Raw genomic sequence first — 14,777 nt, 5'->3', positions numbered from 1 at the left:
TAGAGGACAGCACCAAGCCTGACGCATCAAGTATCGTAAACTCGAAAACAATAAACAAAACCCAAAAAGTACCTATTGTTAAAAATAGCCCATAGGACTTCGTTTTCGACATTTAGCTGGAATAGTGTGAAATATCTGCAAATGGTTATTAGTGAAGTTAACGCGTGTGAAAAATATACAATTTCAAAGCATCTGCGAGGGTAAGAAAAGTAATTTTTTATTGAAAGAACATTTTTGGCCAAAAAATTAATGCAGAACAGTGAGAAAGTAAGAAACCGTTGACTACGCAGTACTTGGACCAGGTCGAGGCTCTTCTCCCTCATTTTCCGGAACGTCGTGTTGCACGGGGTCATACAACTCAGCGCATTCTTCCAAAAAAGCGAGAAATACGTTCTTGCCCTCCCTTTTCGACCAGACTCGGAACATATACATGGCCAAGTACCCTGAATACCAAGAATTTTGGCGGCCACCTCTTGGCATTGCGGCTTTAGCGTGCGCCCATGCGCCTTCGACCTTATTGGTGTGGACGCCTGTGTCCGGATCCTTGAAATGCAAGCTATGGTTTACATTGAAATGAGTGAAACTGTCTGGGTTAAGCGCGTCGTACGCCTTCCAACAATCCGTGAGGATCGTCGTGCCATGCAAAACCCAAGATTCTATTATCGGATGCAACGTCGCCGGAACCATGAAAAATTTGCTGGACTCCCGCTCAATACCCCCCAAAACCCACTGTCCTTCCACTCTCTTTCCTCTGTGGAATTTGCGCTTCCAAAACTTCGACTCGTCAATTTCAACGGTTTTACCTGAACCACCGATCGCGTGACTTTTCGCGATAACAGCGTTATACGCTACTTCCCGGCAAAACATTCTCCAATCAACTAGGGTTTTTAGCGAGATATAAAGTACCCGAGCAACAAACGATTGCGGTTGAATGTTATACACATAAAAGTAAACTATGAGTAATATTTCCCGAAAAGTCAGTTTAGAGCGCGAGAAAAAAGATTTGCGTCTTACAGCCACTTCGGTGTCACATTTCTTAATACCTATTTTAGGAATTTTCCTCTTTTTCCGACACCGCCAAAGAAAACCGTCCGTTGCGCTGCCTTTCTGCACTAGCATCATGTCTTCACCACATCTTGGACATTGCTGCGAATCCGCCAAAAGCTTCTTCTCCGTTAGCCAATCCAGAATTTTCCTATTATCCCGACACATCGTGTATTTCAAAAAAATTAATGAAATCGTCCTCTTCAATATATTCCCTAAATTCGTCTTCCGACGAAGAATCACTGTCGTCTTCCAACATCGTTAGGAAAAAAGGAACTAACAGCTAGCAAAAACTCCGAAGTCGACTGAAACCTCAACTTGTGGAATCGAAAACATCTCAAGTGGTGCAATCGGAAACAGAATATTGGCGCCTCTTACAGCTAACAGCTAGCAAAATCTCCGAAGTCTGGCATCTTATCGACTGAATCACAACTTGTGCAATCGAAAAGAGAATATTGGCGCTGGACGGCGCCACCCCAACCCCATTCTTACTATCACGATGGGCCGTCTATAACGTGGACAGTACCTAGCCATAACGCATCAAGTATTGTCCAAATACGCGGAAATCTCAAATAGTTAATTGATGTTCAACGCATCAAGTATTGTCCAAATACATGGGAAAGTAAAATGGTTAACTGATGTTCAATTCTTCACATTGAACATGTATTAATTATTTGGGATTATTAGTATAGCCCAAAATGAAAGTTTGTTTTCATGTGTCCTACTCTATCTCGGGGTAAAACAGCCAGTGAAATCTCCGGATAATAACAGTGGAAAACTGAAAACTCACATTCCAGATAACTTTTTATTTGCATGTTTGCGGATAATAATTAATACACCATTAAACTCAGCGTAAAATATGCTACCAATAAATCGAAAAAAAAAACGAAAAATAATAGGGGGGCTATTCTTCACATTGGCCGAGTAAGGAATAATAAACTTAAAAAAATAAATTGAAACATGTACAGGTCCAAAATGAATAGACTTTGATCAAACATATTTTCTTCCTACCTCTGTAAAAGACACATTAAAAAAAATCGAGTAAAAATCATTATAAAAATCAAACAGTTTTTTAATAAAATACTTACTCTTATGATATATTATCAGCAATACTAGAGATTACTATGTTATAATCTTTAACGTTTGTGTAGAACGCATTATGGACTTCATGGTGACCGATTCCAAACTATCGAGTAATGGCGTCGTACAAAAGAAACTACAAACTAAGCTACCAGATATTTTAAAAGGACTTTAGCTCGGCCAACTTAGATCAGCTTCTTCGCAGTAATTGGCTATGATTGTAGAAATAATTCATCAAATGAAAATAATGGAAATAAAAATTAAGAAAATAATAATATAAAAAATATAAAAATTAAGAACAGATAAAATTAATTAAATAATTAAGTAGTTTTGATTTAACACGTAATTTCATTAATTCACGTTAAATAAACTCGTAAATTTAAATAATAATATTCTTAATAAAATTAATATTTTGTGGTTCATTAATCATTATCAGCTCAAATACAAATACAGGTGAAAAAATTAAAATAAATTGCTGATAAACGCGCCTCTAGATAGCATTGATGGACGAAACATTTCGGACGATTAGTGGAAATCCAAGCGACGTCGATTGGGCTGAATATCGGATGTAGCGAAATTGGTTCTACGAGGACTAAAATGGGACGTCCGTGATTCGTCCCGTAGGACGAATTTTGGACACGACCAAGCTGGGATCTATGGACCATGCTGGGACGTCCCAGGGACGATTTGTGTTTGCTGGGTGCTAATACTTGCAGAGTTCGTGTTATTACAATCAAATTGTACACTTGTTGCTGGATTTTTTCCATTATCTTGTATTTTAATGTTTTGGATAAAATTTTAATATCAAGTTTGGCTTTTAAAATTATTTGTTCAGAATACGATATCCAATGAACGTCCTAGTTTCATCCCTATTGAGCCATTATTGAACCAAATTAAAGGCCGAAAGACATCCAGGGGACGACCGCCGTAATCGCCGTTGGACGTCCGAAAACTCGTCCCCGGGACGTACTACGGCTATAGACAAACCGGACATTTGACGTCCTTTAAAGGCACTATATCATCGAAAAAAATCGGTATTGATCTTACTTGTTTTCTAAAAAGTGATTCCATATTTACGTTCTGCATAGTGGCGACCTCGTATTTTTGCGGGAGTTTTCAAAATTACTTTCAAGGTTAGGCAGGGTGGGGGAGATCGGCCGGTTTTGGAAAAGGGGACAGCATGTCTTGAAGATACAGGAACCGAGATATCGAGAAGTGTTCCATCGAAAGGGGGAAGAACTGCTAGAGGGTAGAAACGAAAATTGGGCTAGGTTTCGGCGGTCGCGCGGACCCGAGCGAAGAGGGACCCCTAGAGAGATAATCCTTTTCAGGCTTTTCTTAGTTCCCTGGACCGAACCAAGAGCAACTCTTCCCTCGTCTCAATTCATTTCGAGGAATTTTTAAAACTAGCTTATCACCTATAGAGTAAGAATGCTTCCGCAAATGCGAGATTGAAACCTACATTTCGTCTACTGTATATAAAACATAGGTAAAATCCTACGTATTGATATTATTTTATAAAAATTTAAAAAACAGAATTGCGTTTTCAATTGAGTAAAGAAGGATTACTTTGGTAAAATAATAGTTAATTTTATTGAAAAATAACACTTTACACTTGTTTACAAAGCGAAAGGGGAAGCCACTGGAAGAAAGGCGTTCAATATAAATAACTTTTAGAAACACTCGCTACATGGCCCCAAAACTGGTCCTGGTAAGTGACTGACAACACAATAAAATAGTACTCCAATAAAGAAATAAATTTAATTAAAAAAATAAGAAAATATATCTCAAAACAACAATTATCAATAATAAAATATTTCATTGAAAAACAAATTCAAACAGATTCCCTAGGAAAGCTCAATACCCTAAGAAAGCTTATCAGAAATATAAATTGAATTTCATAAAAATTCAAATTATAGAAATACGAATAAAAAATTAAGACAAATCCAAAAACAATATTAAAACGTAAATGGCTTATTTAATCAATCTACTAAAACTATAAAAACCAAACTACCTGTTTCAAATGAAGTAAGCTATAACCGTACTTCCACGGATAACAACCAAAAACAGTATTACACAGCCTCAAGCGCATACTCCACCGAGCTCGCGCCTTTACGAACACATCGAGGTAATCCTATAACCAACACCCGTTTCAGAGGGAAATTATAATTTCATTTTCCCCTTTTAGGGGCAACGAAATAAAAAAGACACGAAATAGTGAGGGGTCACAACCTTTCACTACGGAAGGCCTGGGATTGGGAAATTCCAAATGTTTCCACTTAAGTTCATTCCAAAGATTATATATACGCTTCGCTTACTAGACAGGCGTGTTCTATGGCTCAACTTGCATACCGATTGTGGCTCCATCTCGACGCTGGAGAACTACATATGCTCGCACTCCTTTGACTCATATCTGGTCTCAAGTTCGGTGGTTCAAGACCGGCACGCGTCCACGGAAGCTCATTACGTTGAACAATGGACAGTTGTTCCTTGCAACGCTCGACATCTACGCCAAAGACGCGACAGTTATTTACTGACCGGACTCGGGAGTCGGGGGTGCCGCCTTCGCCATTCCTTCTCTCGAGGTCAGTCTTTGGTGGATGACGGCCATTTCATCAACAGGATAGAGCTGTTGGCAATTCAATTGGCACTTTCATATGCTTCCGCTCATCTTGCAAGTCCAAAAGTCCTCTGCTCCGACTACAAAAGCGCGCATATGATGTTCAAATGATCCGGTAATCCCCGCATTTCATGACTTATGCGACGGGTACTCCTACTGAGTGACTCTTTTGTGGTGTCCGGCTCACGTCGGCGTAGTGGGCAATGAAACGGCGGACGATCTCGCGGACGTCACCAGTCCCATATCCGTCAATGAATCAATATACGAATAGGTTTTTGCTTCATACAATTTTCCAATATTGTATGATTTCGATTTTTTGCTCCAAAACATTTTGTATTGAAGTTCGCCAGAATTCGAACGGGCTTGCGGTCTATTTGAATGTCCCACCTAAGCAAAATCATTGAAATTGTATTATTTTTGAAAAATACATATTTTGACAGAACCACGGGCCAATACTGCCATGGAATTAATTAGTCCATGATACTGATACCATCTCTACGGAAAATCAATACGGAATTTAGGGCCCGAGGCAAACGTTACTCGACGGCCCTGTAGCTTTCGGCTATGGTCACCTTTCTGACTGCAGTTTTTTTATAGTTACGCCAAGTTACGTAACACCGATATTACTCTATTATATCTTGGATTAATAATAGAAGCTATGCGTTAGCTTCTATAATTAATCCAAGATTATATTAATAAATTAGTAAGGGCAAGAAAACCGCATCTTCCTCTTTCCCTACGGGCCACCCGTAATATTTATAACTCGAATATTGTTAGCAAATTAAAACTTTAATATTATGAACAATTTATAACTTTAATATTGTGAACAAATTTAAACTTCAATATAGTTATTATAGGGATTGAATTAAAATTTAAGAAATCAATGAACTGATTTGCCTCGGTAATAAAAGTTTTGGACCATTTATCAAACTAATATTTTATAAACTGCATATTTGTGAGATATAATTTGTTTCTCTCCGTTGACCAACGCTCAAACCCTTCGAGTCCTAAATTAACTTCATATTGCTTATTTTTTTCGCTTTTCTCAATTTTTCGGCGGACAGTTTTTATAAGCTCCTTACACTGTTCTACTCAATGACTCAATCAAGCAAACTTTCAAAAACTCAAAATTTATGGTATGACCCTACCCCCTACGTATCTCGCCCATTAATTCTCGATTTGACAAATAGGATTGAAATATACTGCCTACAAGTAGAGTCTAGCCGCCCGCCGGGGTTCGAAATAGAAAAGCCCATTTGCGGGTTCCCCATTGAACATACTTTTTTCGATGTTCTACCCGGAAAACCAAAATGGACTCTTCTATCTTCGCCACATAGCAAACATTACCCGTCAAATACGAACAAAACTTTAGGAGGTCCGTTTCTACCCTGGCGCCATCTATTTCAAAAAATGGAACTACAAGAAAGTTTTTTTTAAATAGGTCGTGATGTAGTGCCTTTAACGTCCAACCGACGTCAACCCCGGATTTTGGGATGTCCTACGGACGAAGGCAAGATCCGAGTGTGACGTCTTTCGGATGTCCAAAGGACGTTTTTGTGTTTGCTGGGTTAGTCCTCCTTTCCAGGCTAAGACTTCGTACGTTTTCTTAAATGCCTTGTCTAATTCCAGAGCGTATTTGTCTTTGGCTTCTTTTATCGTAATGGACTCTATGAGTTTCCAGTTATCGTACAATCGTTTCCACGCTGCGGGTCGCATACCGAAGGTGGAATTAAACGTAACGTCGTTGTAGAAACAAATTTCGATGTCTTTTCCTTTAAGGCCGAAACACAAAGTAGAATTACCTCCTTGTTTCCACTTGTAATAAATTTTTCGATGGAATCTCAAATCGCAATGACGGAGAAGCGTCTCACGAGCCAGCGTGTTTTTACACGAGTTAGCGAAAGAGGGGGGCTGATAATCGTGTCTGGACAAGCAAGTTAAGGGGCCTCTATCGTCACGTTGCATCCATAGAGGATACGAGGGGGATCGAAGAGGGGTTTGTAATTCTTAGGTTATATTGCATAATAAATATTAGAGTTTACATTTTGCGCCAACCGTTACACTTAGCGCCATCTGAAGCGTTTAGTAACCAACTTTTCCGGTAAATTTTTTATTTAGAGTACAATATGCCCAATCAAAAATAATATTAAAGGGTTATACCAACGCGTTATCAATGGCGAAAACGTATCTGTATTTCAATGTTTCTAATGCTGTTCACCCCTTTAGAATTTTTATTGCCTTGGGTATTAGCCTAGCTGACTATTATTATTATTGGTATTGTTATTCTATGATAGTTAAATGTGTGAAAAGATTGAATAATTTTTAATTCATTTAATAAGATGACTCGGATATTGAGGCCAGATCTTCAAAATCCACTCACCCTAAAAATTATCTGGCGGCCCGTTTGTTTGAATTTACGTCAAGTGAGGAGGATGACGAAATAGCGCTTCAATTAATCTTTTTGACTAATCGGGAATTTGTTCCCGCAACACCAAAGGTGACGCGTTGCGAAAAGGGCCCTAGGAAGATGCTATTAGAAAAAGGATTATACGACGCTTTACCCAAAGAAACGGACATTTTACTGCAGTTTTCCAATTTTATGGAACATTCGGAAAATAACAAGAGTGAAAGTAAACATATATATATATAAATATATATTTATATTTACTTATTGTGCTACTTGCTTAAATTAACTAAATAACGTTCTTCAATGTTAAAGACAAACTTTTTAATTATCTTCTTTTTTATTGACTTAGATTGCAGAAACTTCCAAATTGCTAAAATACATAGCAAATCAAACTGAAGAACAGAAATGTGAGCCAAAGTTAATTATGCACCTGGAATTAGTTCATAAATTCCTATATGAACTAAAGGAATGTAAGGTAAATAAACTTCGATGGTTTGGTTTTTTTTAAGGCTAAAACCGCAAAGTTTCAAAAACTATCTTCATGCTGTTCAGCGGTTTGTTGTTTTCTTAAAAGTGTCAACTGGGATTATTTACCAATGTAAAACTTCTTATTTATTAAAATTAACTCTTTTTTTGTGCTCAAATAAAATTTTCAATAACGCAACAGCAGTATTGACCTTCTGCTATGTTACGGTTTTTAAAGATGAAATTTGTTAAAAAATTGCAGTTCAAGTTTTTTTCATATTTATATTTAAAAGCAAATCCTATATTTCACTTTCATACTTTACTTACATGGAAACTTAAACTGAAGAGTCTTACGCAATATTTATTAAGTCATGTTCCAGAAATATAACATCGCTGCCTAAAATTATTGGAAAGATGGAAAAAAGTGAAATTCTAGTAACTGATATTTCACTTTCGTACTAAATTTACATGGAAACTTATATTAAAGAGCTTTAGGAAATACCTAAACCATTTATGTTCCCGAACTACGACATAGTTGCCAGAAATTAATGAAAAGATGGAAAAAAGTGAAATTCTAGTGATTGATATTTTACTTTCGTACTAAATGATAGTCAAACCCTGGACTGTATACAAGCAAACCACTTTGGTTAACTGAAAACGAGCCATCCCCTAACAAAGGAAAAAGTGTTTGCCTATTCGAAATGAAACGATTGGTAATAGCTCCTACATCTTTACATAATTGGTAGTTATGTCCTTTTGCGTATCTTGTCGTACTGCTTTTACCGTATAGAATAAAGGCTATAGCAACTTCACCGACTTCGCAACTTATTATTCCCTGGACCGTTATATTTATTAGAAACCAAGTTGAACTCCTTTATTCGCGCCAAACTGTTTCAACCGCTAGTTCTGGTAGTAGAAATTCGTTGAACGAGCAAATACACTCCACCATGGCGCTTTCAGTTTTAATTTCCAAAAAATCTTCCAAAATTTGGAGAATAAACTCAGTTCTTTCCTAACATATACTATACATATTGTTTTCGAATTCTTAGCTTCTCCGCTTGGGTAAAATTTCGAATCGTTAACGTTGCTGCTCTTAAAAACAGCGTCGAGGTGCTTGGTTTATGCGAGCTTGAATAAAATTTCGTTTCTGTTATAGCAAAAAATATGGACTCAACTCGCACAAATGAGAAAAGTAGTAATTTCCAACCGAACTTATCGCGTTCGGATAGTATTCGTTACACGGTTTTCCTAGCTTCTGTGTAAGAGAATTTCTCGACCATAAAAGGTATTTGCCTTCTTTCGTATTATAGAAGGCGATATGATACAGTACTTCGATTACGAATTGGCGATTGATATCCCAGTTTTGATTTCTAAAAAGATCTCATCTTACAGCTCTGACCCGCTGATACTGATATAAATAGCTCATCCTTCTCTTTACTCTAAGAGGAAAGATATTTGGGCATTTCAATGGAGTCCAAACTTGCCAAGAAGAGGAAAGCATAAACAATCCGTCCAGTTTAACTTCTGTGTCTATATTATAAGCTTCATTTATGAAATGAGGCGTGTTTCTGTATTAAATAAGAAATGCTTTTATCTAAGCAGTTGGAAGTTTGATTTAAGGGGAAGTTCGGATCTATGAAGGCACAGATATTGGAAATGTTTTAGAATGAAAGAGTTCTTTTTTGGAATTATTTTAAAAAGCAAAATATATTTCTAAAATAATTTCCATCAATTTTTCCTCACCTTTAATATATTTTAAAATCCTTTCCTTAAATTTTAGCCTGAAAACTGTAACAGTAAACTGAGAAATTTTTAAATTGTAAAGGAGTACGCGTGTTTAGTTCAGAATTATGTATATTGTAATGGAAATATTTAAAAAGAATTTTAAAATCGGCCGCCATGGATATCAAATAGGGCTGTGGGATAAAAAATTCGAAAGAAAAAGACATACTACGAGCTGAGTTAATTTGCTTGATAAGGCACCATATTTTTGAAACGCTTATTTCTGGCATTTATTTTCAATGCTATAGACGCAGTGCTTCCATATGCGCGGAATTTTTCCTTTTTCCGGAATATTTAAACCTTAAAAAACGCTAAAGGGGAATAATGCAATTTAAGAGGGAAAAGGAGAAAACGAGGGAAATTTAATAAAGGGTCATTATAAAAGTAATGAAAGTCACGATCTAAATATCGAAAGCAATTTTAAAGCAAGTGGCGGGTCACCTGTAACTGGTTTCGCGTACGATAGATGTCGACACCGTAGAATTTAAAATAATAAATTAGGGCTTAGCTCTACGCTGCCCTGTAATGTTATTGGTGGAATATGCTGACGTAAACAAAGACTAATTAAATTTTACTTCACACATTTTATAAGGCAAATATCCTACCGTGAGTAGTCCAACTCTTTTAATATATTTGTGTTGTTTATATCTCTGGGAATTTTGAAATTTTCTATTAAGCGTTAGTGCATAGGTCTCGCTACCAGAGATTAGTGTGCTACCGATTTACAGATTTTTTCTATATTTTGAGTTTTTATAACTATAATTGCTTTTGTTTATTAGTAATTAATTTTGATTTAGGTGCGAAGCATAAACTTATGTAGATCTGCTCGAGGGAATACTGCTTTGTTCTATTTTCGGTTTGGTTTTAGACCTACGTTGCCTGACTATATCATAGTCATAAAGTTTCTTCTAGGTTTTGAAAGACTGCAAAAGGATTTTTATAATTATTATTTTATTTGTTATTAATTTTTTTTATTTAGGTATGAAGCGTAAAATATTTTAGGTCTGCATGTGGATTATAGTTTATCTACGTTTTGAAAGATGGCAAAAAGTAAGATTTTCTGTATTTATACTCACTTTTTTACTAGTAATTAATTTAAATTTAGGTATGAAACAGAATAACTTGCGATGAAGAAACATTTGGACTGTTTCAGTTGGAGAGTAATGACAGTAGATGCATTTCTTTGCCTTCTTATTCGTCGTTTGTAAGTTAAATTGTACACTTTGATTTTGTCCCCTGTTAATGAACTATTTCTATTTTTAAGCAATGAGGGGTAAAATACTCAAATTCCAAACTCGGTCAAACTGAGACAGTTAAAACTAAGGATTCTGGGAGCCAAACTGAAAACCAAATTTTATGCCATCCAATTCGAACCTACGGAAAAAAACCACAACCAAGTAAATAATGGTTTATGCTTCATGTACAAAGTCTTCAATTAGACAAAAACATTTTAAAATTTCATTACAATCATATTATCCCATGTATGTTACATGCATATAGTTCTTATGAAGAATGATAATACTCTAATAATACATTTATTACCATTTTAGAATGGGTGATACGAATGTATTATCTGACGATGAATTGGAAGATTTGGCCCAGCTACAAAGTGATGATGAACATTGGCTCGAGAATGAAGAAAGGATGGCTAGTGAGGAAGAACACGAAGTGGCTGGTGGTTTTGAAAAAATAGAGTAAGGTTCTTTCTGAGATTTTAATTATTTTATTTTAAATAATTTGATGTGTTAATTTAGTGAGATAGTGATGATGACAATGAACTAAACTTCACACACACTTTCACTGAAGCTTGTGATATTTCTACTGAACTGGTAAGGGTTAGAATTTTTTTCACTTACATTGATATGTTTTTTTAATTAGGACGAAAATGAAGAAATGGAGGGAATTGGAGTCTCTTGTAATTGAGCCAACTTTAAAAGTTTGTGTTTTTGTATGATTGTGATAGATTACTTGCTAAGACTGGTGAACTGAATGGAAAATTGTTGTTCTATTGTTTTTCTTTTAGGCAGCTACAGAACCAACGAAACATCATGTTGAAGATGAGATCTTGAGTATAAAACCTAGAATGCAAAACTAAACCATCAGTTCGTTGATAGTTTTAGATATGATTTTATTTATGATTTAACTAGTGAAATGAAGTAACAATGAAATATTAGAAATTTAATGAAAGATAGTGGAAGACCAAAAAATTTAATTGACTAAATCGTTTGCAGATTCTTAAAATTTAAATTTAATATATCGGGGAGATTGTGCGTATTTAAATGTCCGTGACATCTTGTTATACTTGTTGGTGGTTCTCTAAATTGTGTCCTATTATTGTGGATTTGTTTACCATTTTTGGCTACCCAGCGTTATTTGTTTCGTAGGTAATATTTTGCTTCTCAACGCAAAATTTATAGGTATTCCTTTTTGTGGTCATCTTGCCTATTATGTTCTTAAGTAGTACTATTCCTTTTTTCAAGCTAAATTCGTCAATTAAATTAATAAAAACCTAATGTTTTTTCTGGATTTACTAAGAAATTATTTTGATTCCAAAATGATTACGGTGAATACCGATATTCCTACCTCATTAATTGTATTGAATACTAGGGAATACCGATATTCATTCCTTATTAATTTTATCGAATACTAAGTAGAGTATAAAAATTATAATTATAATACTCTAGAATGGTTCTCGGACGACGTTATTGTTTCGCTATTTTAAATTTTAGCTTCCTCAGCCATTAATAGATGGCACCACGCTCTCAAGTAAAGTCGTTTTTTTCTAAGAATCAGATTCATTGCCATCTCTAATAACAAGGGCCTTATCATAATACAGGTGGCAATGATAGAGCCGCAACTTGCTTTAAGGATACGTTTATGCAAAATTATTCAAATGTAAGTAAATTTGTTATAAATAAAATTTTCAATTTGGATTCATTTTCAGAATTAATCTTAATATCTTTATAAATTAGTATTAAGAGAGAGAGATACAAAATGGAAATTTCTAGGTCAAAAACTCAAAAAACGGGATTTTTTATTTAATGAAATTATCGCAAGAAGAAAATTTTAGATATCAAATGTGGAAGCCCTGTAAAGACGTCTGCTATGCTGTCGTAACTGAATTCTGCAGTTTTGTGTTCCAAACTACTACTCGCAATATATTATAACCTTAATTAATATGCTGTTTTATATGTTAAATAGATATGTTAAATCTATCCAAGTCTGCACTTGTTATTTTAAACTTCTGGTTTAAAGTAGAATTATACATCAGTATTTAAATTTGGCATGCATCATGAAAAACTGAAGATCCTCACAAGTCAAGTACCCGCTGGTATTAAAAAAAGATTGACGTTAGAGTTACATTAAAATGACCACATTTCTTTCTAAAAGGCCTGATGAAATGTGTGCAGTTACACTGCAGTAGCCTGTTTCAATTGTTAAAGGGACTTTCAAGAAAGATCTAGTCGAATTGAAATTCGTCATTCAGTCTTAACTTTGGGTTCACAATGTACGGCAACTGAATTACGTATTTTAAATTGACTAGAGGGTCTCTTGAAAGTCTCTTTCATAAAAGAAAATTCATGACTTATCTTTTCTAAGCTACACATGGCTCTCTCTGTAGGTAGAGAATATCATCTATTGATTGTGAAAATAGAGGCTATAGCTGCACCCTAATTTTCTGTTAACTTTAATAACTTTCTTAATCCAATTGATTGCAAATCTCATGAGTTTCAGCATTATAAATGTTGTAATTTTACACTTAATCCTATAAAATTTAAAATTTTCTCGGTTTACTGTTACAGTTTCAAGGCTCAAATTTAAGGAAAGGGTTTTTAAAATATTTAAAAGGTGAGGAGAAATTGATGGAAATTATTTTAGGAATATATTTTGCTTTTTAAAATAATTCCAAAAAAGAACTCTTTCATTCTAAAACATTTCCAATATCTGTGCCTTCATAGATCCGAACTACCCCTTAAATCAAACTTCCAGCTGCTTAGATAAAAGCATTTCTTATTTAATACAGAAACACGCCTCATTTCATAAATGAAGCTTATAATATAGACACAGAAGTTAAACTGGACGGATTGTTTATGCTTTCCTCTTCTTGGCAAGTTTGGACTCCATTGAAATGCCCAAATATCTTTCCTCTTAGAGTAAACAGAAGGATGAGCTATTTATATCAGTATCAGCGGGTCAGAGCTGTAAGATGAGATCTTTTTAGAAATCAAAACTGGGATATCAATCGCCAATTCGTAATCGAAGTACTGTATCATATCGCCTTCTATAATACGAAAGAAGGCAAAAACCTTTTATGGTCGAGAAATTCTCTTACACAGAAGCTAGGAAAACCGTGTAACGAATACTATCCGAACGCGATAAGTTCGGTTGGAAATTACTACTTTTCTCATTTGTGCGAGTTGAGTCCATATTTTTTGCTATAACAGAAACGAAATTTTATTCAAGCTCGCATAAACCAAGCACCTCGACGCTGTTTTTAAGAGCAGCAACGTTAACGATTCGAAATTTTACCCAAGCGGAGAAGCTAAGAATTCGAAAACAATATGTATAGTATATGTTAGGAAAGAACTGAGTTTATTCTCCAAATTTTGGAAGATTTTTTGGAAATTAAAACTGAAAGCGCCAGGGTGGAGTGTATTTGCTCGTTCAACGAATTTCTACTACCAGAACTAGCGGTTGAAACAGTTTGGCGCGAATAAAGGAGTTCAACTTGGTTTCTAATAAATATAACGGTCCAGGGAATAATAAGTTGCGAAGTCGGTGAAGTTGCTATAGCCTTTATTCTATACGGTAAAAGCAGTACGACAAGATACGCAAAAGGACATAACTACCAATTATGTAAAGATGTAGGAGCTATTACCAATCGTTTCATTTCGAATAGGCAAACACTTTTTCCTTTGTTACGGGATGGCTCGTTTTCAGTTAACCATAGTGGTTTTCTTGTATACAGTCCAACTGCTTTGTTAAAAGCATTTTTTATTTAATAGCTGTCCCTTTGCTAGGCCTCACAGGGCATATTTTCCCTAAAATTTATAATTGAAAATAAAAGCCATAAGTTATTGAATGTAATTTAAAATATTGAATATTATATTAAATATTTTACTTAACATTGGGAAATAATGATGATAATTGGTTATGTCAAATTGAGTTCTAATTTCCCATTAAGTCTTCGATAACCAGATAATAGGTGTATAACTGGTTCAAGTAAGCAAGTGAAATATGCTAATTTTGGTAAAACTTCAATAAAAAACAGACCTTTGATAAGATAGTGATTATGAGCAGCATAGCAAGATTTGTGAAGAGCTTTTAATCGTTTACTTTTATCTCAATAATGAATCAAGAGTTTTCCAACTCTGCCGA

At 35.2% G+C, this 14,777-nt stretch overlaps 1 protein-coding gene and 1 long non-coding RNA gene across 2 annotated transcripts; one reads left to right on the top strand and one right to left on the bottom strand.

Moving 5' to 3' along the window:
* Nucleotides 1–282: 282 nt before the first annotated feature.
* Nucleotides 283–1,212, bottom strand: LOC149937579 (uncharacterized). The gene has a single exon (XM_090153846.1). It carries the CDS (start codon nucleotides 1,210–1,212, stop codon nucleotides 283–285), a length of 930 nt encoding a protein of 309 aa, XP_090009972.1.
* Nucleotides 1,213–10,954: 9,742 nt separating this feature from the next.
* LOC149937578 (uncharacterized) lies at nucleotides 10,955–11,305 on the top strand. Its single transcript, XR_016472387.1, has 3 exons — nucleotides 10,955–11,097; nucleotides 11,157–11,227; nucleotides 11,277–11,305. It is a non-coding gene; the product is annotated as an uncharacterized LOC149937578 (long non-coding RNA).
* Nucleotides 11,306–14,777: the final 3,472 nt, after the last annotated feature.

This window comes from Leiobunum rupestre, chromosome 7 (genome assembly GCF_980474605.1).
Source record: "Leiobunum rupestre chromosome 7, qqLeiRupe1.1.hap1, whole genome shotgun sequence".
NCBI lineage: Eukaryota > Metazoa > Arthropoda > Arachnida > Opiliones > Sclerosomatidae > Leiobunum > Leiobunum rupestre.
Note: the sequence above shows the minus strand (reverse complement) of the source record. Positions and strands in the feature narration are given on the sequence as shown.

What these genes read in the sequence shown, in the direction of transcription:
- LOC149937579 (XM_090153846.1), bottom strand. Translation starts at nt 1,212, where the DNA reads ATGTGTCGGGATAATAGGAAAATTCTGGATTGGCTAACGGAGAAGAAG.